At 36.0% G+C, this 25,829-nt stretch overlaps 1 protein-coding gene across 3 annotated transcripts in view; it reads left to right on the forward strand.

Annotated features, from left to right (window-relative positions):
* The window catches only part of LOC123702280 (protein neuralized), a 52,230-nt gene that overhangs the window by 14,242 nt on the left and 12,159 nt on the right, over positions 1 to 25,829 (forward strand). Inside the window, exon 1 of one of the 3 annotated variants that reach the window (XM_045649983.1) lies at positions 6,464 to 6,826. The exons of 1 other annotated variant lie outside the window; for it this stretch is intronic. In XM_045649983.1, the coding sequence (XP_045505939.1) occupies positions 6,613 to 6,826 (214 nt within the window). In that variant the 5' untranslated portion in view covers positions 6,464 to 6,612. Of the gene's footprint in view, positions 1 to 6,463; positions 6,827 to 7,457; positions 7,528 to 25,829 lie in introns of those variants that run through there. One more of the 3 variants, XM_045649984.1, reaches the window with a different exon arrangement.

A 25,829-nucleotide genomic window follows, 5' to 3' on the forward strand; every position in this document is an offset into this window, starting at 1 on the left:
TAATAGCAATGGGCCTGTAGTTAGAGGGGTCTGATTGATCGCCTTTCTTAGGGATCGGGTGCACGGCGGCGGTTTTCCACGAAGCTGGAGCAATGCCGACGTCATAAGAGTGCTGAAACAAATGCGCAAAAACGGGAGCCAATTCTGGAGCACACGTTCTCAAAACAGTGGCAGGGATACCATCAGGACCACTCGCTTTATGGGTGTCAAGAGAAAAAAGTACCTTACGCACTTCACGTTGAGTAAAGCGTACATCGGACATAAAGTACTGGCACCGCGAGATAGTAGGCGGTACCTTTCCCCTGTCGTCCAAGGTGGAATTGGACGCAAAGAGAGCGCCCAATAAATCGGCTTTCTCTTTGGGCGAGTGGGCTAAGGTATCATCTTCCCGGCGCAAGGGTGGGAACGTCGGCTGACAAAAGTTTCCTTGGATGGCTTTAGCGAGCGACCAGAAAGCTCGGCTACCGGATGGGAAACGTGTCAGTTTTTTGCCAATTCCGCGTATAAACTCGGACTTTGCTATGCTAATTTTCCTTTTGTACTGCCTGGAGGCAAAGTTATATTGTTTTTTAAGAGCACTGGCATTCGGATCCTGTTTTAATAATGCATCTGCCCAGTTACGGAAACAATCTTGCTTCTGGCGAAATGCCTCTTTGCAAAGATGACCGTACCAGGGCTGAGACTTGCCGCCGATGGGTACTACAGAACTCGGTATGAAAAGTTCCATTCCCTGCAGAACCACATCCGCGACAGAGTCAGCATAAGCACTAGGATCGTGTGCAAAACAAACTTGCTTCCAGGGATAGGATGAAAAGAACTCCCGCATTCCATCCCAATCAGCCGCTCTGTAGTGCCAAACGCGACGGCAGCCACCGGATCGGGGCCGCCTTGAGCGCAAGATTGGCACCACACTGCGAACCAGGCAATGGTCTGATGTGCCTAAAGGGGCATCAGTATTGACCTGATAGTTATTTGGATGGGAGGTGAGCAGGAGGTCTAACATGGAAGGGGTATGGTCCACGACATCAGGCAGCCTCGTGATCGAAGTCACCAGTTGTCTTAGACCATTAGCCAATGCAAAGTCGTAAACAGATCTCCCCGCATGGTCAGTAAGTCGTGACCCCAACCATTGAGTATGGTGGGCATTGAAATCGCCTAAGACGATAATTTCAGCAGAGGGGATCTGTTCGAGTGCTGCGTCGGCTGTGATTTGAAGGTGCTCCATAAGCCGATCGGTTTCAGCATCACCACTATGCGACCTGTACACGCACGCATAGACCCGTGGATGGTCATCGCAGTCTATACGAAGCCAGAGAGTTGACAGGTTGGAATTAACGAGGTTGTTGATGCGACGATAGCAGATATCCTCCTTTACAAAAACACACACACCAGCTTTAGGGATAAAAGTGTGCTCCAGTTTGTATCCTGGGTAGTGAAGGTGTGATGTGTCAGGTGGAGGGCAAATTTGAGTCTCCGTCAGAAATAATAAGTCTGGCTTTGCCGTCTCAAGGTGGTGGTGGACGGCATTGAGGTTGGAGCGTAAGCCTCTCACGTTACAGAAGTCCACTGATAGCACTGGTGGTGGTTTTGATGACTTTTTGCGCCGTTTGCGCTTAGGTGGTTTTTTAAGCGGACTTTTGCCCTCCCCAGAGTACGTAGGGCAGCCTGAGTTTTGATTCTCAGGGAGGGATTCTCTAACACTAGTGAGGTTAGTACCCTCCTGGGGTAGTCTAAAATTTAAATCCGCTGCCATATCTTTTTATTTTAAGAGGAGGATGTGAGGAGAGGAAAGGATAATGGAATTGTAAAGGATTAACACGGGAAGTATAGGGATAGGATTGGGATAGGTAGGAGAGGGATACGGGCCTCCGGTGCCCCCACTCATCGTACGAAACACAGTGGCATTTTCATGCCACTATTTCACGCCGATCTTCTGTGGAGGTGTGGTACCTTCCCCGGTGCGAGCTGGCCCAATTCATGCCGAAGCGTGCTCGACTCCCACTAGAGAACTTTTGCTTAGCTTAGCTTAGCTTTCCTTTCCGAACTATGGAGTTTCTTGCCGGTTCTTCTCCGTAAATACTGCTTTCCGAATCGGTGGTAAATGTTAAAAATATGTAATGACGTTACAAAAGTGCTTCTCGAAGAATTGAATAAATAAATGTTTGAGTTTAAGTTTGACGGCGATTAAAATCGGTTCAGTAGTATTTGCGTGAAAGAGTAACAAACCTACATGTACTGTATACATACATACACATACATCCATCCTCACAAACTTTCCCATTTATAATAATAAATAATATTAGTAGGATAGGATTGTAATTAAAAATAATTAGGGTAAAGTTCAAAATTGTCGATAGATTATTTGATATTATTTTTATGGATAATTCTCGTTAGTCGTAGTTAATTACTATAATCGTCGTATACACCTTTGCTTCTATTAGGGTGGGTACAATAGACTAATGAATACTTTCACCTGTATTAAAAATGGTAATTAACAAATCTATCTAGTAAAAAATCGGCCAAGAGCGAGTCGGACTTGCGCACGAAGGGTTTCGTACCTACTATTATAAGCAAAAAAATACGAAAATTTGACACGTTTATTACATGGGGTCCCCCTTAATATATTTTTTTTTTAATTTTTAGTATTTTTTGTTATAGCGGCAACATTATTAATACATCATTAATTGTGAAAATTTGAACGTTCTAGCTATCACGCTTTATGAGATACAGCCTGGAGACAGACAGCGGAGGCTTAGTAATGGGCTCCTGTTTTACCCTTTTGGTACGGAACCCTAAAAAATGAATCGCCAAATGCATTGCATGTAAGCATTAAACTCGAGAATGGTCTCTAAGATATTATGTCGCAATATATACGACATATACTACACCCTGTCCTTTCTCAGGTCTAAAGCTATCTATACCAAATTTCATCCAAATCGGTTCAGTGGTTGAGGCGAGAAGAAGAGACAGACAGAGAAACAGTAATAATAATATTAGTTAAGATTTGAATAGGCCCTCCAGATTAATAAATAAATAAATATTTCAGGACAATTTTCACACACGGCACGATCTGATTCCATACTAAGCTTTCAATTGTGTTATGGAAACCAGATAGCTGATAAACATACATTTATAATTTTAAATATTATATAGATAAATTACACCCAGACAGAGCAAACATCTATATGTTCAATGAAAACTGGCAAGAGATGGCGCAGGATGGAGGCTCTTATTGACGGAGGCCGAGACTCACCTTGAGTCCCTGCGCCACTTAGTAAGTAAGAAAGGATTTGAATGCTATAAAACTGAAAATCTAAAGCTTTGAGCTTGATACGCACAGGCCACATGTCACCAACACACGAATGCGACGCCTGCGCACAGATGCGGTACGCACCTTGCGTCCACTTTTTAGATTCGCGTCAGCTGGTCGGTTTAACGACCCGAGATTCGTCCTAATTTTAGGGGTTAATTGGGAAAAAGTAACGTGATTTTATAACTAAACTATAGACCAGGGCTGTAATTAACCATGGCTGGTTATTGCTATCATAATATGAATTTGCCAGTCAGTTCAATTCACGGCGTCATCTGTCTGGAAATAATAGTCATAATACGGCTCCAGTGACCTGTCCCGGCAAACGTTGTTCTGCTTTATTTTCATATAACTTAATAGCTTTGCTCCGCGGTTTTAACCGCATTACTCCGCTCCTGTTGGTCTTAGCGTGATGATATATAGCCTATAGCCTTCCTCGATAAATGGGCTATCTAACACCGAAATAATTTTTATACAGAAATTATAATATCACAATCGTATCTTAGCGCAGAGTTAACATGGATCTCCAAAAAGCTCGCTTTGTCTCGTTTGCTTGTGAAAAAGCAAACAAAAATTATTTAGGTTTCCTCGTTTGATACACAAAGCCGCACAAATCTAAATGTGGCAACTCTTTGTTACCATTCAATTTATTCATCATAACACTGACCTCAATTGTTTGACTTATATAAAGATGTCAGATATGTGTCAAATGTGCGTATTGACATATATTTGGTGCGTTTTAAAGCAAGTGATTAAAAGGGACGTTTTTAATAATAACTGCGCATTATGAGTTAGTAGAATTACAACTCGGAAAAATCCACGTATAAAAGCTAGTATTTCTATAGCTTTTGTGTAGGTACATAAGCTACAACAGGCTGCCGAGTTTCATCAAAATCCGTTTAGTAGTTTTAGCGGCTATTTGGGTAACAAACACCAATAAATGACCATCTAATCTTTCGCATTTCCGTACTCATTTAATTAGTATGTTTGAACTCGCAAAATGTTAGTTATAAAGTAGTGAAATTTTATTTTGCAGCTTTTCGACATTCCTGTAAAAAGTCACTATCAGTACATAGTAAAAAAGTCGCGTTTCGCCGTCTACTTTAATCTATAAAACTACGCAACGAATTTTGATACGTATTTTTTAATTGATAGAGTGATTCAAGAGGAAGGTTTTAGTAGGTATATATTTTATCAGGTTATAGACGAAGCGGACAAAGCCGCAGGCGAAAATTATAATTCTGAAAATTAGTAATTCTTCAGCTACTTATATCCTGTACTGGTACTTATGATAACATAAATAATTATCTATCTAATTACATAATATCAGTGAGTCATGTATGTCCGTCTGCACCTCGGGACCTCATGCGCTAATTCGTGTCAATTAGAGCAATTAGCTGATTACTTAACGAGTTCCGGTGGTATTGCTTGCTTTCGAAGAAATTTGCTTTTTTCATACTTTTTACAGTAAGTATAGTTAGCAAGCTTAGGTAATGGTGAACAGGGGTGATAGTAAACTAAATTATTAGTCAATAAGATTTTTTTTCTATAATCAGTCAGATGAATTTCCAAACGTTTGAAAAACCGGAATCAGATCTATAATTATGTACAGTAAAAGAAAACTATAGTCGAGCCAATTTAATAGGCAACATTTGACGTCTATCAATTTTATCTACGAAGAGAGGTAACCTGCTTAAAAACATCGATTAAAGTGAATTAATCGATACGGATTTGAAACATTTGTCAATCGAATTTATTAATTTATGATGATTTTTATTCACAAGTAATCAATGCATTCGATTCTAGATGTCAGATTTCGATTTTTAGAGTAACGTCTCTAGTATTTAAAAAGAAAAAAGGTTTATTGACACAAAATTGTAGCGACGTCAGTTCTTCAATTCAGAAATTGTTTATTATGTTTAGGATGGTTTATCAGTAAAATGAAATCTTAAAATTACTTGTATCGGTCATTATTATTATAAATATGTAATCGTAATTGAAAAAAGTTAAGCAAATGTGCAGATCTAACAAAACGAAATATCATGTTATTCTATGTCGTCGTTACTAGGTTACGTTGTTGAATTTTGTTGAACTGTCAAATGTTGCCTATTAAAATGGCTCTACTATAGGTATTGAAAGTGTAAGTGGAGTTGTTTCCAATCACCCTTGTTCCCAATTACCTGGATTTACCCTACATTGTTTTTGGTTTTACATTGTTCATATTTTCAACCGAATTAAATCAATACAATTATATTTAATAGGATCTCAATTCTACTGTATATTTTTGTGTGACTGATTACGATGATTCTTTTAATTTTAAAGCTGGTGCCTCCCGTGTGATCCCATTTAGATTGTCTAGTTCTAGCCAATTAATTTAAAGTGGGCTAGTTTTTGTATAAAAATCATAATTTTCTACTGATTTTTCCATAAATGAAGGATGTTCTCAATTCGACTGTATTGATTTTTTTTTATTAATAATCGATAACTCTTTGGGTTTCCAACCGATTGACGTAATTACTTTTAAGTATTTAATGGGAATTTGTTGTCTTTTGTTAGATCTGTAGATAAGTAAAAACAAAACATTAGGTTAAGAATATAGGTATAATTGTTGCCCTTTTCAATTACCCCCATATTTAACCGGTCCGCACAATTTATTTGTTATTTCCTCCAAATTAATGAATGCACTCTCGAACACCTTGCCTTTACATATTATGTTGACCACAATTTCTATTTTGCACAGGACTCGAAGGCAAAAATTAATGCCCTTTGAATGCCAATGCCATGTTGTCCATCCATTGAATTCGATCAAAAAATTTCATTCGGTCCGCGAAAATTAACGCACCTTTCCCTACATATGTAGGAGAGACAAAGCGGCCGTAGTCCACCCTTGCTAGTTGCTGCTGAAGGAATTCTAACTCTTTTTATCATTATGAAAATAAAAGGGACAGATGTTAATAAGGGTTGTTGTGCGCGCGCAGCTGCCTATTCGGATATAAGAACGTATGTAAGACGAGCGGTAAAGCAATTTGGATTTTATTACACTGCACTTAGGTTTTATATCGATTGCACGTGCATCATATAAGCAATTGCTCCGGTAATCGTGCCGCGATGCGCTGCACGATCGTCGACAACGTCACTCCGCCGGTAGGCCCCGTCGCGAGCGGACGTCATATCGCGTCTACGTTTAACTAGCAACTAAATCGTGACTGAAATTTGTGTATTGAAAAAGTATCGTGACCGTGAAAGTGTATTGATATGATTTATAGTTATTGTTGAATTGAATACACCGTTAATCCGTATAAATGATGGGTGTAAGTAGTTGTATGAGTGTGCGGCAGGCGAGGGGCTCCTGCCACTGTCCCGCTTGCCCCAGGGCTTCGGGACACGGGGCCCAGATGCCGCCGCAGACTCTCGTATTGCCTCCTATGGCTATGGAGCCCGAAACCACCCCCGTGAAAGATAAGAAGGGATCCAAAATGAAAGTGCTGAAGAAAATTAAGAAAAAGATCGGACTTGGTAAGTTTTTACGCTCATGAAGTATTTTATTTTATAATTGGTACTTATAAAATAATAGAATATACAAATAAATAATAGAATATTAAATGTGTAATACTGGTTTCGAGTACCTAAGTAAATTGTTATCAACATTAGCCAGGAAATGGGAAAATGTAAGGACGCGTCTATATTTGACCGTTAACGGTTTATCTAATCTGTGGTTAAAATTACGATTATTATTTGTAATGCGAATTTACTAAACGTTTCTTTTTTTTTAATCAGAAAAAATTAGTTATCGATTTTTTTTTATAGTGAACTTTGTAAAATATTGTTTTGGTTTAATATTTTGACTGGTTAAAATTATTTGCCTTTTAACATTAAACTATTCGATTGTTTAATGTACAATATAACTAATTTTTATTTAATAGACAAAAATACATTCACTTTTATTTATTTGAAAAAAAAAAATCCATGCATACCTATCTGCGCGTTTTAATTTATTATATGCTTATATCTGTACCACATTTTCAATCTACCCTCAATTTGACGTTAATTTTGTTCGAATTATGCACAAACTGTCGTAGTTTGTTGGTCGTTCAGTAATGTTTTGTTCTACGCGTGTTTTATAATAATTATTAATTAGTGCACTTTATCACATTGTAATGAATAGATTGTTAACTCAAGTTTAATAATGGCACTCGTTGTGAAAAGCGAAGGGATTGGTAAGAGTTTTGACTCTTTTTATTTTTAAAGTAGTACGTACGTAGGGTGCACGCCCTATGTGAAATAAGCTAGGGGTTGTTAGATGGTAGTATTAATGTTCATCATGTTGGTCATTTGCTTTAGGAATGGTAAAGACACGTAAAGAATAAGTTACATTTTGTGATTTTTATTTTTTTAATGCGTGTAAAGGAGTCGGTTATGTAACCGACTACAGGTGAACCTTGTTAAAGCGTTTTAGTGACATTTGCGAATTGAATTTTTCTTGAGGAATAAAAAATACCTATACGTAGGTATGGCGTGTACCCTCATAGGAGGCCCGTGTCCCAGCAGTGGGAACGTATATGGGCTGATGATGATGATGATACGTAGGTAATTATAATTAATATATCTTAGTAATTGTGTTATTAATTAATTTATAACAAGTAAGATAATAAAGGTTATCGATATTTAGTATTAGTGTGAGAAAGTTCAAAATCCTATCTTTTAATTAGATCGACTTTTTATGTGTTTTGCTAATAAAAGGACTTATATATACATATAGAAATAGGTACTACAAATTTGCATATAAAACTTAATTTAAAAAGCAGTTTTTGGTGAATTTAAAATTAATTGTATTTAGGTAATTGAATTGTAGATAATAAATTGTATACTAAAACCCTCCTCGAGAATCACGCTGTTGCATCAAAATCCGTTGCGTAGTTTTAAAGATATTGGACAGACAGCGAATTTGTTCTCAACTACCTATGTAGTGACAAAGATTAGATACTAGGTAGTGATTAGAAGTAAACTCTTGTAAAATGATTAGTATGTATTAAGAATACGTATATTATGTAACGATCGTTTAGTTTATTAATTATTATAATATAGATCGTGCCATCTGCTGCAGGTGTAAAAGCACCTTGTTGTGTTTTTGAAATGTTTTAATTGAGAAGAGCATCTGGAAGCTTCTAAACATTTTATAAGATGAAAATTGTTTTTCTATTAGAAGAGATAAAATATGTATTATTTAATATGGCTAGCTTTCCGAACGCAGTTTCGCTCGCTTTGTCAAATTTTTGCTAGAATCATTTTGTAAAAACATTTTTTTTTATTTCTAAATAAGTACGATATTTTAACCTATCGCTAAAAATTTTTGCTTCAGTAAGTTTATTCCGTGTAAATAACTAACAAGATATAATTATAAATTATTAATTACAATTCTGCAAAAAAGTGGACTATTTCAAGGTTCGTGTATGAATGTATGTTTCTTTGTTTTATCAACAGTCCTGAACAACAACCTTAAAAATTAAAAACCATATTTCCTCTTTATAATATTACTAGGTGTTGCCTGCGCGTTCAAAATAAATTTTCAAAGTAGAAACTGTCATTTTTTTTCCCCTTGGAGGAAGAATTTATCAAAATCCTTTCTTCAGCTATCACAGTGGTTGCCAGCATGTTAAATTTCAGCTCGATAAAAAAAAAAATTCACAAAAAAATTATTACAATAAATTATTTATTTCTACATTTTTCTTGAGTCACGAATGCCTGGAACATGTACTACGAAGTCATGCCTGCGTATTAATTGTATTGTTTCAATTGAAACACACACGAGCAAGGATCACGATATTTTATTATATTATATAAATTATGTGAATAATTGTTAGCTTGTATCACGATGCAATGGACGGGCGGTAGACTTAAATTAAATAATATTAAGCTGAACAGTTTGTGTTTGTTAGTTTTAACGCGCTAATCCCAGAAACTATTTGGAAAATTATTTCGGTGTTAGATAGCCCGTTTATCGAGGAAGGCTATCCATACTAATATTATAAATGCGAAAGTAACTCTGTCTGTCTGTCTGTCTGTTACTCAATCACGCCTAAACTACTGAACCAATAAGCATGAAATTTGGTATGGGGATATTTTGATACCCGAGAAAGGACATAGGCTACTTTTTATTGCGAAATATGTACCACGGGCGAAGCCGGGGCGCGGCGGACCGCTATGCTAGTAGGCTATATATTATCATCACGCTAAGACCAACAGGAGCGGAGCAATGCGGGTAAAACCGAGGGGCACAGCTAGTATTATATAAAAAAATGGGTAAATATTAAACAAGCTTACTAACAAAAGATAAGAAACAGACCGGTTATTTGAGTAAATAATAATTGACCACATGTTTAAGTACTGTCGAAGAATAAAAGATTTTCTGTATTGAAATTCGTCATGTTTCTCTAAGACAATAGGTAATAGCAAGCTTTTGTAAGCACATTTGGCGAATAAAAAAAAATAAAACAATACATTCAATAAAACTAATCTTGCCAGATGTTACGAATTTGAAAATTCAGTAATGCCTGCCGGATATAAGGTGAACCGGAACACCAGATGTCAACGGCGTATGTTCCAATCATCTGGCGTTTGAATTTGGAATTGGCATTGGCGCGTATTTCGCAGTTTTTTTTTTTTAATTTTGTGTAAATTTTTTCGGTATTATGTGAAATTATCTGTATCAATATGTAGTCCATTTTTTTTGTAATTGACGCGTATTTTTATTTCGTCTAATATTAATTGATCGGATAATTATGTTTCCAGTTATTTAGAAATACTATATCAATAATCAATCAATTTTCATTTGATTGGTTGTTAATTAGGAATGTTTGTTTTATTAACATTGATTGCCGTTTAGGACGATTTTAATTATTCTTCTTATTTATTTTTATCGAGATGGCTATTCATTTTGCGTTCTTTTCACACATTATCTATACTAATATTATAAAGCTGAAGAGTTTGTTTGTTTGTTTGAACGCACTAATCTCGGGAACTACTGGTCCGATTTGAAAAATTCTTTCGGTGTTAGATAGCCCATTTATCGAGGAAGGTTGTAGGCTATATTTCATCACGCTACGGGCAACAGGAGTGGAGCCACGAGGGTGAAACCGCGCGGAGCAGCTAGTACTATATATTTATATTAATATGTACCTACCGACATAGGTTATGGAACAATGATCCCGTACCGATATAAATTATATACAAACGCCTGTTGTAGTTTTTGCAATCGATGTGTATCTCGCCTAAGATCGAGCTAAGGGATGGCCTCCGAAAGGTCGAGTTGAAAAAATTAACAGCTGTTTATGAATTTCTTGGACGGTGCGAGCAGCTGACTTGCTAGGGCTGTCGATTGTTAGTTTTTATTGCTTTTGTATATTTGTATGTATGTATTTACTATTGGATGGTTTTATGTGTTTTATGTCGTAAATATATCGTACGTCTGTTTTAAAAATAACTTAAAGTTCGTAATAAATTTCTTTGATCTTGTATAATGATTTTTTTTTAGTATTAATATAATTTACTTTTAGTTGGTTTGAGAATGAATATGCATAGAGCATAATTTAGCTTTTTAATTAAAAATAATTATTAATATTTTTGTAATTCATAAAGTCGACAACCCTAAGCAATGCGCATACGCAGCCCCTGATCCCGTTCGAAACAGCTGAAGTTAGAGCGAGAACGCGCGGGTGCGGGCGAGACGGCAACACAACATGTGCTTAAGGCTTTTGAATGCCAATAGTAAAACATCTGTTTGTTAGTATACAGGCTATGTATTGCCTAAATATGTAGTTTAGGTATAGCAGGAATATAGGTATATTTGTATGGTTTAATTCTTAGTTGTATATTTGACCTTTTATGGGTAGAATATTATTATTAGTTGTTTAGGATTTTCGTTAAATATTTATCGATATCAGTATTAACTATTAATCTTATTTTCAAATATTCGGTCTTTGTTAATAATGTTTGCTTAGTTTTAAATTCTCAATTAGAATGTTATTTTGGTATGAGAATACCTACTTTTGATAAGCAGAATTGAACTGATGTATTGAATATCCACAAAAACCGATTTTATAGGCAATGTGAAATATGAACTTCAAGCGTATAAATGTATAATAGTCCGATGCAAAAAACATAGACGTTTTAAGCACAAAGACGCATCAGCTGGCCCTTACACCTTTCACTGTTTTCTGTCTCTCTCACGTAACACAATTACATCATCTTCCATCCTTTTCCAACAGCCATTAAGAGCAGATGTACGCTCTAAACATTATTACGTCTTTAATAATTCCGTCTTATTCTTGCAAACGTAAATGTGTATCTTGTATCCTTGTGAGTACATTGGCAGATGTTATTCCTGTCTCTATCGGTTTCATAATGAAGGAAAGAGATTATTTAGCAGATGTAGATGTACGTGTCTAATTTGTGGAAATGGTTTCAATGAAATTTATTAGAATTCCTTTAATCGAGGTGTTTTTGCTTATTTCGGAATAATAGTAGTTTCATACACGGTTAAGGGAAAATGTACCATACATGTATGTGTAAAAGAATAAGGTATTGTAATGTGTGCAAAAATATACGAAGGTCGGAAGGTACTGTAAAGTGTAGACCTAAAGAAAGATACATAATATACAGGGTGTCTCAAAAGAAAGTTTATATTTTGTGGATGAATAAAAAAAAAAGTAAGCGGTGTATTGAAAAAATGTTTATTAATTATTAAAGTGCATAATATGGGAATTTATTTCTTAAAAATAAAATCGTCCAAATGCAGTCCATTGCGTTCACGGCACTCATTTAATCGAACACTAAAATTATTTATGACAGCTCGGCAGGTAGACACAGTGATGGCTGCCATTTCGTGTCGGATATTTTCTTTTAAATGCACTAGAGAAGTTGGTTTTTTGGCATACACTTTATATTTAAGATACCCCCACAAGAAAAAGTCCATGGGAGTTAAATCAGGGCTGCGTGGAGGGCAATTTATATCACCTCTCCTAGAGATCAATTTTCCCGGAAAAATTTCATGAATTCGAGGTAAAGACATAATGGATGTGTGTGATGTAGCTTGTTGCAACCATGTTCTCTGGTAGCCAGGAAAGTTTTGCAGTGCAGGCACTAAAAACTCGTCTACCATCGCTCTGAATTTACTGTAACTGCACGCCCCCTTTCGTCTTCGAAAAAGTAAGAGCCAATAATTCCTCGCTAATTTCTATTCTTGATAATTTCTTGTGTATCTTAAATCTTAAGTGTATGCCAACAAACCAACTTCTCTAGAGCATTTAAAAGAAAATATCCAGCACGAAATGGCAGCCATCACTGTGTCTACCTTTTTTTTTTTATAGTGGAGAATGCATTTAGGCATACCCAGGGCACTCGGGGAAAGAGCCCTGGGTTTTGTCGGACTCACCCTGCTGAGTGCAGGGACCTACCGACTAAACTCCACTGTGTTCCGCCGTGCCGCTTTATAGACGGGGCCGCGGGTATTCGGTAGAACCGCGCCCGCGGAAATCACTGTGTCTACCTGCCGAGCTGTCAAAAATACTGTAATTTTACTGTTCGATTAAATGAGTGCCGTGAACGCAATGGACTGCATTTGGACGATTTTATTTTTAAGAAATAAATTCCCATATTATGCACTTTAATAATTAATAAACATTTTTTCAATACACCGCTTACTTTTTTTTTTATTCATCCACAAAATATAAACTTTCTTTTGAGACACCCTGTATAAGGCTTGGAATGTCAATTGACAATAATTACCTCGTTATCCTAGTACTTACTAATTTTATACACGTAAAAGTTGAAAGAATGGTTAAATGTATGTATGTTTGTTTGCTCCTCTTTTACGCGAAACCCACTCCATTTCGGAAGTATTTTCCCGTTTAACGTAGCTATCATGCGTGTGATTAGCTTTAATTAAGTCCGAGTATCCGAACATAAACAATCCAGAGAAAAGTAACCACAAATCTGTAGATCACGCATTTGAAATTTCGAACCTCGAAGCGTTCGTTCGAACTAATGATCGTGAGAAACCGCCATGGAATGCGACCGTTTCAAAATTCGAATACGGAACGCACAACGAATCTTCGGTGTTGCCGTTTTGGTTGTTGAAAATTGTCAACTTGATTAATAACGAGCTTAAAGTAACGAGTTACGCCAATTACTGTTAATGTTGGGTGAAGAATCTGCGAAGTACTTGCAATTTAATTGGTACCAAGTTAAGCTGAATTTATGTTAATATCTTTTGCTTCAGAGTGTAATCAACTTTCTTGTGCAGACAAAATATACATGACACAGGATACTTCTTAAGTGTTGACAATTCCTAAATTAAATAATGACTTGATTCGCATAAGCTAGTATCTCTATGGCCTATGTGTCATTCTGATACCTAAGCTACGTCACAGCCAAGTTTTTCAAGTGAAATAGCAACAAAAACACAACCACCCTCACAAACTTTCACGTTTATAATACTAGTAATCACTTCTTTGTCCTGTTACACATATTATAAAGCTGAAGAGTTTGTTTGTTTGTTTGAACGCGCTAATCTCTGCAACTACTGGTCCGATTTGAAAAATTCTTTCGGTGTTAGATAGCCCATTTATCGAGGAAGGCTATGTATAGTGTCCTGTTGGTCTTAGCGGAATGATATATATTATCTATATATCATCTCGCTAAGACCAACATGAGCGAAGCACTGCAGGTAAAACCGCGGGGCACAGCTAAGTTTATAATATTAGTACGATTATTTAATCACGTCTTTGTCCTGTCTTCACATTTTTAATTAATTATAAACGTTCAGTTTGCAAAACGATCGAGTACTCACTTACGTAAGAGACGGGAAGACTCGCACAACACCGTTCCGACCGCCCATCCCACGACCTGCCGACCTCTTGCCTCCTCACGATCGAAGCAACGCGGTTATAGTACATTGCGTGCTAAAAACATGCCTTTTTTAGCAATATGTTTGTACTTTGTATGTAACTGACTGATCTGACTCGATTAGTTTAGCTTCACCTGTATGTTTGTGTGACTACTTTGGAGTCGAGTTTAAACGGACAGATTTTGTTCGAACTATGTGCAGATCAAGGATCGGTAGTACATTTCGTGATAAGGGCATGTTAGAATGTTGAAAATAACAGAATTTACTCCTATTAAATTGTGGTAGCTTTCCGCCCTGTTTCGCCCGCTCAAAGAAACTGCAAAATCTGTTTAAGATCTAAGCATACATAATATGACAGAGAGAACCAATTTTGCTTTATACTATGTACTATGTAATGATTGCTAGTCTTACTAAGTTACTAATATACCCTTTGGTGGAAAAGGCATATTTTTGCCCTTGATACATGTTGAGTCATTTAATAATTCTATTAATGTTTACAAAGTAAATTGTCCTTTATTCTACGCGATGTACGATAAACAAAACAATTTGCGACGTCCCTTTCACTGCCGCTGCGTTAACGAAACTGTAAGATGACTACGATTGTGATCTCCTGCGTAATAATAGTACTTGGTTTTGCACGTTCTTGTCGACATAAATGGTATAATGGATTTCTACAAGCGTATTCCACTTGTATATAAAATATAAATATAGTTTAGAAACATACTTCAAGGAAACTATTGTATCGTCACCAATACTTGATAAGTGTAAAAAGTGTCCGTTTGAAGTGGGTAAAAATCGAGTATAGGTATAGGAATCATTTACATAATATGATACAAGTGAAGCTAATTTAGGCGTGTTAAAAATTATCGGCTTAGCGCAGGATTTTTATTATGTGGGTACCTATTTGGTATATAGTTCTCACAGTTTCAAAACAAATGGTGTTAATAGAAAACAAAACAAGGTCTATTTGCACTCAATTATTGCCAAATGTTTTCTCACAGATACAATAGAAAATAACATTTTCGAACGCATCTGCCAACAGATGTTTTACATTTTACAACACTGGCAACCCTTTTGAATGATTTTTAAATTTTCAAATTTCCAACTTCCTTGAAATCGCGCGTGGGAATCAAAGAACTTACACTTGACAATAGTAGTTATGAAAATGACCTCTATTAGAATACGATAAGGTGTAAATTACATTTGGCTAAGTGTATAGTCGTAGTATACAGTATTGTGTACAAGTTGTGAATTGCTAATTCTTTAGTATTACAATTGAAGCATTGGGTGCAACAAGGGCGTATGTTGTAAAATAGAGTTTCGAGAAAAATGATAATGAAAGTTGTAATGCCTAACATTATTTTAATACTTATAATTTGACTTACATTTACTGTATAATTTCTTAGACCCATGATTTAGCAAAAAGATGAAGGTATTATGATTATTTTGAAAAAATCAGAAATATCATAAAATCAATTTTTTTTTAACTTGTGTTATCCGCCCTTGTTGCACCCAACTGGTAAAACAGATAGGACGTTAATTTTGCTATTGATTTTGCGTTGAAAATAAAATAAGAAATGTAAGTTAATGTGTATTTATTACAACCACCGTTCAAATATTCAACTTAATCATTTTTTCTGACTTTCGTGGTTTTAATCAGATTCATCAAAATGGACTTTGGACTATTCTTAACCGTTTTTCCGAGATTTTTTGTAGCGACAGTAATTTACTTTCTGCAAATGTTTATCTTTAATCCGTCTACTGTTAAAAAGTATTTCCATTGAAAGTTTCAACTTATCAGGCCCAACATTTTCTCTCAACTTTAACACTTTTTCTAAACACGACATTATGAGGGTATCTTGCTGCGCATTGTCACCTATGTTTCAAAAGTTACAAAAAAATCTTCTCTGTGCATTTTTTTGAAACAACACGTGGTAATATGTTTACAAACTTTTCTAGGTATCTTCCTTCCTTGAGCTGATGTATATTCTTTACCAAAACTTCTCTAACTTTCGGCACGTTTTTTTTCACATGTTTTCATTCTTCACCTTCTTTCTTCCCCTTTTTTGAGGGGCTCATGTTCGCTCTGGTCAGCATCTGATCTTAAGTCACTTGAATCACTCGTTTCAATCATTTTTTACACAATAAGTTTTTACAAACTGCAGACAGGTCGTAAAGTGTTCGAATTTAAACGCACTTTTGATATCTATGCAACAAGGGCGTAGTGCCACCTTTGACATTATTGATTCTCACGCCATCAAAAAGCGGCTGATCTAAACAAGTTTTCGGGATACGAAACTAGATGGCTCTGTGCATGTTTTGATGTAATAACATCAAAACGGACTTTGGGTACCGAACGCCCTTGTTGCTCCCAATGCTTCAATTGCAAGATGCTTTGCTTCCGGCACATTGGTTGATTCACCTGCCGGCGTTTATGATCGCCTAGTACTTTTATAGACTTGATACAGTATTGTCCACTTTATTTGTATTTGCGATTAGAAGGAAATGCTAAAATAAGTGCAGCTTAATCGTCACTTATTAAAATAAATTTTATAACGCAGTCAGACATTGCAGTGGTATAACTAGTTTTTTATTCTAATTTGAATGTTATTGTATAAAATGTAATGGTCATTAGAAAATTATACTTGTCTTAATTGATTTTTAAATGTTATGTTTATATTTACTCCGTGAGAACCGTTGGCTTTCACTCGATCGCGTTTACCAGAAACGCTTGTATGGGAAAAATGAAAGGGAACATTCCTAGTAGTAAACTCTTCGTAATTCATGGATTCCTAGTACATACTGACGTTTCTACTACATATTTGTTTTTTGTTTGTTTAGTACAAGATTTTGCCTTGAGAATATTATTATTGTTTTCAGTTTCAGGTACGTGATTAACATTATTATGTACATATTATTACACATTTTTATTGTGGTTTTAGTAATTAATTAACTTTATCTTCGAAAATAAATAATAACGAACAATCCATACTATATTTCTATTTTATTGACCTAAATAAGTACCAGGCGATCAGAGTGTTTGAAGAGTCATCTCGATATCCCGAATCGAGTTGGTATCGGATGACAAATCGATATATCGCTTACTGAAAGGTGGCGTTCCCACGGCCCGTGGGAGTGCAAGATCGAGACGAAACTAATCCAAAGTACGTGCGTGCGAGCGAGATGACGGGCGTTTGTGTGCTCTTATTGCGTAAACAGTTACAACTGTCATTGATAAAGAATTTTAGATCGTGCGTCTTTGGATTAAGTTTTAATTGAAATTATCAATTTTCGTCCCCTAATGACTAATCTATGAAACGGTGATTGTGTGTAGAAAGTTTGACAATCGTTAGAATAAAATGCTCCCATTCTAAAGTTACAACATTACGTTGTAATGTAAATTACGCTAATAAAATTGTTTTATTTCTTATAGATCGTTATCTTTGTATGTCAATGGTGGTGAGACGTGATTTACTTAATGTTATTACACCATGCTTCGGTAATTGAAATCATTGCAATACGGTATTTTTCTATATTACATATTACGCATCTCAAACTGGCTTAATAAAAAACGGAGTTCATTTATGATCAGAGATAAAAGAGTTAAGCCTATTTAGATCACGGACAATACTCTATAATCATTAATCAGGCTGAAAACGAAACTCTCCCACGCCTCAATTACGGTAAATAAAAAAAACAAAAGCTGTCATCCTGAGCCTGTTTAAACGAGGCATAATTATTGTAGATTCTGCTACGCATAAACAATAATTATTTGTTTACTTTTTTATTAACATAATTTTAGCTACAATAAAGAACGTTTACAGAATATAAATATTATCAAAATCTCAATCAACCTTTTTTGTACATGTAAGTTCACACGGCAATCATTGAAAAGCCCAACGATCGGTGCCTTGAAAAATTAAAGTAAAAAAGCAATATGGCGTTTCCCGCGCAAAAAGACAGCTAGAAGTGACAATTGCGTGAGAAACGGGATGCGATACCGTTAACTTGACTGATCTATTTTTACATTTTATTCTTTTAAATGCGTTGTGTTGTGGTTTATTTTTATACGTTACCGCTCGCGTAGTTTATAGCATATAATGGCATAGTATCCAACTATCCAGTCTTTTATGGTATTAAATATCTATATAATATATAATATAATATAATCTGTAATCTTTGTATAAAAAAGGAAGAAAACATTCTTTCATAATGATGGTATCCTTTACAACCATAGAGTTAAGGAAAATAGAAGCTGACCTTTTTACAATATTTTGAAATATACCTATGTAATTTACTTATGTAAATTTTATTTTCATAATACATTTTTTATTCCCATATTTGTAAAATACAATCGACGTCGCGAGTACCATCTAAGTATACAGCTATAGGACTATAAAATATAATATGATGAGATAATGACTGTCGTCTTTCAAAGGGCTTATAATATAACCGTAATGGATGAAGACTAATTCGTGTATAATTGTGAATGACTCGAAAAAAATGATAATTCCATCTCACCTACACGCCAAGTTCCCACGATGCAAGCGACCAGAGATTACATAAATCCATTGACAACTATACATGTATAATTAAAAAAGAATGCGTTTCTATAAATTTATATGGGAACTGTTTGAGCGTGGAGCGCTTAAATTATGCATTCGAGATTAGAATATTGTGGTAGGTATGTAAATACAATTTTTATCTTAACTCGAATATGGGAATACAGTGTGTTGGTGTGTAAGGAGTTTAAAACAGACAAATAAGATGCCCAATTCGATTAATTTTTTTGGGTTTGTTAATTCAGAACTTTTAGCTGAGTGAACCGATTTTATGATACTTTTTAATATGCCAATATTTAGCCAAATTTAACTAGACCGCACACACCGTGCGGTTTTGTTCTAACAACTTGATGAAGGTTAAATTTGTTAAATAATTATCCAAATGACATAATTTACATGAAATTGACCCATAAAAAGTTCTTTATTTTTTCTTAATCTTGTATACATGGTTTTTATCCGTACAGCAAGAAATATGAGTATCGGATAAACGCTTTCTCATGATGGTGTCTCTTTTCTATCCGGCCAAAACGACAAATCTCGCCGCAGTATCCGCAGAACCTACCGCGTCCAGTTTGACATCCCGTGACGCGTCTGTGGTTTATTTATTCTGTGGCTTTTTTATTCGATTTCGTTTGTAATTAATACGACTGGCAACCGTAGCCGTGTTTATGGCATACCGGGGCTTACCGTGATAAAGGAGTATTATTGCCAGTGTGGAAAAATGAGAGCTATATTGGTCGTGCATTGTCATTACTTTTCCAAGCTGGAAATAATATTGCTATAAAACGAAATAGTAACCCGTCTGTAACGTTGTAAAGTGTTTTTAACACGCTTTTATTAGCTTCATCTGTATGTTTGTATGTGACCGACTCTTTTAGACTCGATTTTTATCTTCTGTAAGTAAACTGTAGGTAAGATATCCCATTTTGACAGTTTGAATAAGTAACCGAAACAACAACGTATTGACATACATACCTATACCCGGCGCGGCCTAAGATGATCCCTATGACAGTTCGTCTTAGTGATTGCTCGTATGATGGATCATGTCGATACTTTACTATTTTATAGGCAAAGGCGTGGTTTGCATTCAGCCACGTCGGTAAACATGTTTTTACAAATATTATAAAATGAATTTTTAACGTCTATTATGTAAACGAAACGGTAAGTAAAACGAAAGTTTTCCAAAACATAAAAATGCACCTTATCATTTTCTCGTAATTTTTAACCCGTTTAACACAGTGTATATTATTTTATCATGAAAATGGAATCCCCCATTTAATTTTTCTAAAACTTATATTATCATAGGTAAGTAAATTAACGCGAACGGAAATTAATTAATTAATTATGCTGCGATCTTCTGTTCCATTCAATAGTGAATGAACTATAGCTTAAGCATGGAAAAAAATGTGAACTCGTTTCCATTATCGAAATTTGTTTATCGATACTTTCCGCACTAGTCGATAAATGCCAACGATGTAAGTTTTGAAGGACGTAAACGTAAAGTCAGATTGATATAATTTCTCGTAAATGTTAAGAATTGTTATAATGCCAACGGAATATCATTGTAATAGCATAAAGCTACGTAAAAATTAATAAATGCCATTTTTAGACGCCTCCAATACGTTTCTAATTTAATGGTGACGCCATTACAAGTTTGTCTCTTGAGAATAACTGTCAGTGTCATAGGGATCATCTTAGGCCGCGCCGGGTATAGTACGTTTATTTTTAGTATTAATTTGAATTTATAACACGTTCATAATTGTAATCATTTCACTTTCATACTTTCATATTTACCTTTCTTTTTTCATAACAGATTAACTTTACGTATGTTTTTCTTCAATTTATTAGTGTGCAAGCATAGTGCCCTAAATAGTCTTCAATAGGGGAACGTCTATATGTGTCAGTAAGACTCCCGCGTAAATATGGGCAGCCATTTTGTTTTGCGGGGGTGTTTTGTGGAGTAATTTCGTCACAACTGTCGCTCGCAGATGTGGACCCACGGGGATATCGCGGGAGATTGTCTATTGTTGTATATCGTCTATAGGTAGTGGTTTAATAATAGACAATTTATTTTCTGTGAGCTTCTTTGAGGGTAGCTACCAAGGCGACATAGATTGAAGAGGGTCGGGTCGTGTATCGATAGAGTAAATAGACTGTTTCCTTGACCTACAGTGGTTGTCGTAAATGTTATAGTTTCATTTGTACGCAAAAATTGTTTAATTTCCATTCTGACCAATTAATTAAATAATTTATCAACATTTTGTTACTTATGTCTAACTTTGTAATTTTTCAAAGCAGTTTTTATGTGACATAAAATTAGCATGATTTAAAAAATTAAAAGCAATGGTGCAATTGAATAACGACGTTTGTTACAGTAACATCGTGTGTCCTTTTCTAACATAAAGGATGTATTTATCTATCTCACTCTTGTACAGAACCAAGTAAGCGTGCAACGATATCACGCGCGGTGGTTTTTTAGAACGTCACGCTTCGATTGTTTTATCTTCACTGGCAACACTAGATCATGAACACGTATTTATAATAAAACCCCTGTCTATTATCTATTGCTGGCTGGTTAGTGTTAGAAAATAAAAAAAAGATCAGCGATACACACTGGCTGGTCGATGTTCCAAATTTAAAAAATAAAAAAGAAACCACGTTCCCTTTACGCGTTCAAGGGGGTTAACATGGCGTCTTAAAGTGTGTAAAAGTGATGGCGCTAGACAACCTGTATAGCTCTGTCTTTTTCCCACAATGGAATTAGTACTGCTTTGAGACGATATGGTAAAGTGTTTCCACAAAGTTCGACAAAGGTTCTGTTTGATTTGTTCTTAATTTCAGAACGCAAACGGCGTTAAATATAATCGATTTGAAACAAAGAACTGAAACCCTTTGTAGTTTGAAGGACGAGCTTGAGTCACAACGAAATTGTGTTTCGGTGAAATTAACGATATGCAATTGTGATTCATTTGTTTATACTGAAACAGATGAGTTTTGTTGTTTTGTACGAAGTTTAACTTTAGAAGGACAAAGGCAAAGAAAACATTGTGTATGTGTTATTTTGTCATGAACAAACCCACATATCTTAATCTTGAGAAAATGGAGAAGTTCCATATAATACATTTAATATAATTTTAAGATTATTAATGGAATAGTTCAGAAAATATTTGCACGTATAAATGTGTATATACTTTTTACGGAATATTATTATTATATAGAGTTAAATAAAAAATAAAAAGCGTATCAATGCATTCGCTTCGATCTATTTTTAATAATAATAATATAATAATAATTTATTCATTTATTCAAGTAACTAGGACTCAATTTGTTAGTAACAATTAATAACTTAAAAATTATGTTAGTAAGAATACTATTTATTATACAATTTATTACAATTAATTACAATTTATTATGACTGCTAGAAATGCACTCCACCGCTACAAAGCTATCAAGGAAGCAGACAGTTTGCAGCAGTGGTCTACATACCAGCAGTCGAGCCGACTCGCTATACAGCGCATGATTACATTGGGGCTGTCCCGCACACGGCGCACCAGGGATGTGCATCTCTTTCGCATTGTAGCGTAAAAACAATCTATACGAGCTTCTGCAAACATCCCTGATGCGCTGCAATAACGGGGCAGCCCCATTAACACCCGGAACGCGTTATTATATTGAACACGGAGCGAGCTGTAAGAATGTCGAGTATGACTTGCCCATAGGCTGCACGTGTAGAAAGATGTACAATACGCACGAAATAGGGTTTTTTTAACTTCAATAGAACAACGTGCAAACCTACGAGCTATCATATTTGCCCTCACTGCCAGTGCCCGTCGTTCCCTTTCAATGTCATCATCGTCTCTGAGTCCTGGGGTCAATATGTGTCCGAGATATTTGAATGTAAAGACCCTCCCCAATGGCACTCCGTTCAAACGTATTGGGGGTAAAAAATGCGTAACTCGGCGCCCAGACTCAAAGACCATGACTTCACTTTTCTTAGTATTGTAGACCAATCCATGAAGAACAGCGTACTCTTCACAGATGGCCACTAACCTTCTAAGACCGCAGACTGAAGCACTCAGCAACGCCATATCATCTGCGTAACTTACATTGTTGATACAAACTCCATCAATATGACAACCAATCCTTTCGTTGCTGAGTGATTCAATCAGCTCGTTGACATATAAATTGAAAAGCGTGGGCGAACTTAACCCCCCCTGCCTCACACCGCATTGCAGCCCAAACGGCTGAGATAAAGCCCCCGCCCATCGGACTTGATTGATCTGGCCTCTGTACCAACATTTAAATGTGTTAATAAGAGAGGACGGTACATTAGCTTTCTTTAACTTATCCCAAAGGATATCATAAGAAACCAGATCAAACGCCTTCGACAGGTCAAGGAAGCAAGCATATATTGGCGTATTTCGGTCCGTATAGTACTTGACAGCCCACTTTAAAGACAATATTGCACTTTCCGTAGAAAGTCCCGATCGAAATCCAAACTGATTTTGGTGTATTTCTACGTACCTGTTTAGTTGTTCATTAAGCAGGCTGTCAAATACCTTTGCAATTACCGTAGCAAGAGAAATAGGCCTATAGTTGGTCTGGTCCGCCAAATCACCTGTTTTATTTTTAACAATTGGCACTACGATAGTTTTTGTTAAATCACTGGGAAGATACTTATGCTGAATACACAGATTAAAAAACATTGATAACACTCTCGATATGTGAGGCCCTGCATACTTTAGGTGCTCAATACTTAGACCATCATGACCGGGAGATTTTCCTTTAGACATCTTACTTATTATTCGCTGAATTTCTAAAGCAGTGACTTTAAATTCCCGATCATCCTGATCCACAGTATCAGGCACAGACAGACTCGGACCTAGTGGAGACGTTACTTTAAAATGCTCTTTGAAGAGGTTAGCAATACTAACAGGATCATTAGCACCACCTACAGATACAGGGAGGCCATATTTACAGTTCAGTTTATTTGTCTGTTTCCAAAAAGAACGAAAATCTTTACGCGAATGATGTGACGCTAAGTTGTCCATTTTGATTTGTTCTTCATGGTTCTGACACCATTTAAGACGTGCTTTAAATTTTTTCCTAGATTCACACATCTCATTATACTCCATTCCAATGTGTGGTTTACCCCTCCGCGCCCATACTGAATATTTATACCTGGCCACCCTGTATGCACCAGCCACAAGTCTACTCCAGCCTATCACTACTTTCTTTGACTTGCTACGTCCCGAACAGGCCACGGCAGAGTCACTGAGACCACGCACAATCAGTTCATACAACTCGTCAATTACGCTATAATGGTTTTGATTATTACAGACGCCGTGCATGCAGTTTTTCAAGACTATAGGGCACTGTATTACACTTAATTTTTCATGACATTTACTTGCATAAGATTTTATTTGATTCATATTTCTATTGCCCCATATAGCCTTGTTTACACTACAGCTAACTGGTGATTTTCTCACACACACATTTTGAAAAATACATTCTAAAATGAGAGGATAGTGATCAGACCATAACGTATCATACTTTACGTATGCCGAGCAGACTGATTTACGCGCAGCTTTAGTAACTACGCAATGATCTAACCACCTCCTAGATCCGTGCGACTCACTGACAAAAGTGTATGTGTTTGTGTTTATACCTAACAGTTCCGTATCAACACAACTCCATTCAAATTCTTTACAAAAATTTAACAATTCTCCATAAAATAACTCATTTGGATGTGCATTAAAGTCCCCTAATATATAACAATTTTCAATGTTAGAAATTTCAATAATCGCACTCACCAAGCTAAGGCAATCCGTAAAATCCACTAAATTTTGCGCCGAATCTGTCGGCATGTACACATTGAACACTAAAACAGACCTTTGCTCTAGCACTATTTTCACTGCGCACACGCGTGGGTTATCACTGCACTGCACAATCGACACATTGTTGAACACACTCTTTCGCCATAACAAAGCTAAGCCTCCGTACGGCCTGCCTCGCAACACGCCCGCCGCAGTGTCCACCGCCGACGTTCCCGTACAAGCGAATTCATCGCTAATATTGTGTAGGTATGAAAGGTCATGCGGTAGCAACCAAGTTTCTTGCAACGCAATTATGTCCGCGTCCATACACAACTGCCTTATACTGTCAATAGACCTTTTAACATTTTTGCAATTAAAGCTTACCAGTTTAACTTTTTTATCCATTATGTTTTTGTAATGGGCCGACCTCCTGCGAATGTTTATAATTCGAGGATTTATTTTTAAAATTCACAAAACGCCGAAATATAATCCCTGTGGGCCAAAGGTTGTCGTCCAAAAATATATCTTTTTTAGACTCCGGTATAAAAAACTTGTAAGCGTTGTGTGTTAGTTTTTTAGACGCAATTTTTTCCAATTTAATATTCATCTGAGTTTTAGTCAAAATATAGTTTTCGATATCTTTCTCGTTCGTACTTGTGTGAACGTTAGATATAAAAATAGGCACATTCCGATCTGCCGCTTTGAAATTACAATCACTATTTGATATGCCTTTTTTACCTCTCATGCGATTTTTAATGTCAACTTTACGCCTTGACACTAAGGTCCAATCAGTATCATACTCTGACCGTGCGCCCGACTGCGAACTTTCCGTTACACATAACGGTCGCGGTGTTAAAGTACCCTCTATATTTCTCGTAGTTATATTGCAGTTCTTTTGTTTCTGAATGTGCTTATTATTCTTCGGGGATGATAAGCAATCCGTATTCATCATGCTATTAGATGGATCATCTACATGAATCTCTGTTACGGGGCTGTTTTTTGCAGCACCTCGTTTACAATTAATGTTACGAGACTCTTTTATAGGTAAACATAAGCTGGTTTTAATATTGTGAACGTCTTCCTTAACTTCATTTAATTGACTCATTGAAGCGAAAGAATTTTTAAAATCTTTAATTTCATTTTGCATTACGGCGATTTTCTTAAGAAGATCCGATACATCTAAATGGTCAAATGTAATTGGTGGTAACTTTTCTAGTCTTCTAGCAACAAAAACTGGT

The sequence above is a fragment of the Colias croceus genome, chromosome 23 (assembly GCF_905220415.1).
Source record: "Colias croceus chromosome 23, ilColCroc2.1".
Lineage (NCBI taxonomy): Eukaryota > Metazoa > Arthropoda > Insecta > Lepidoptera > Pieridae > Colias > Colias croceus.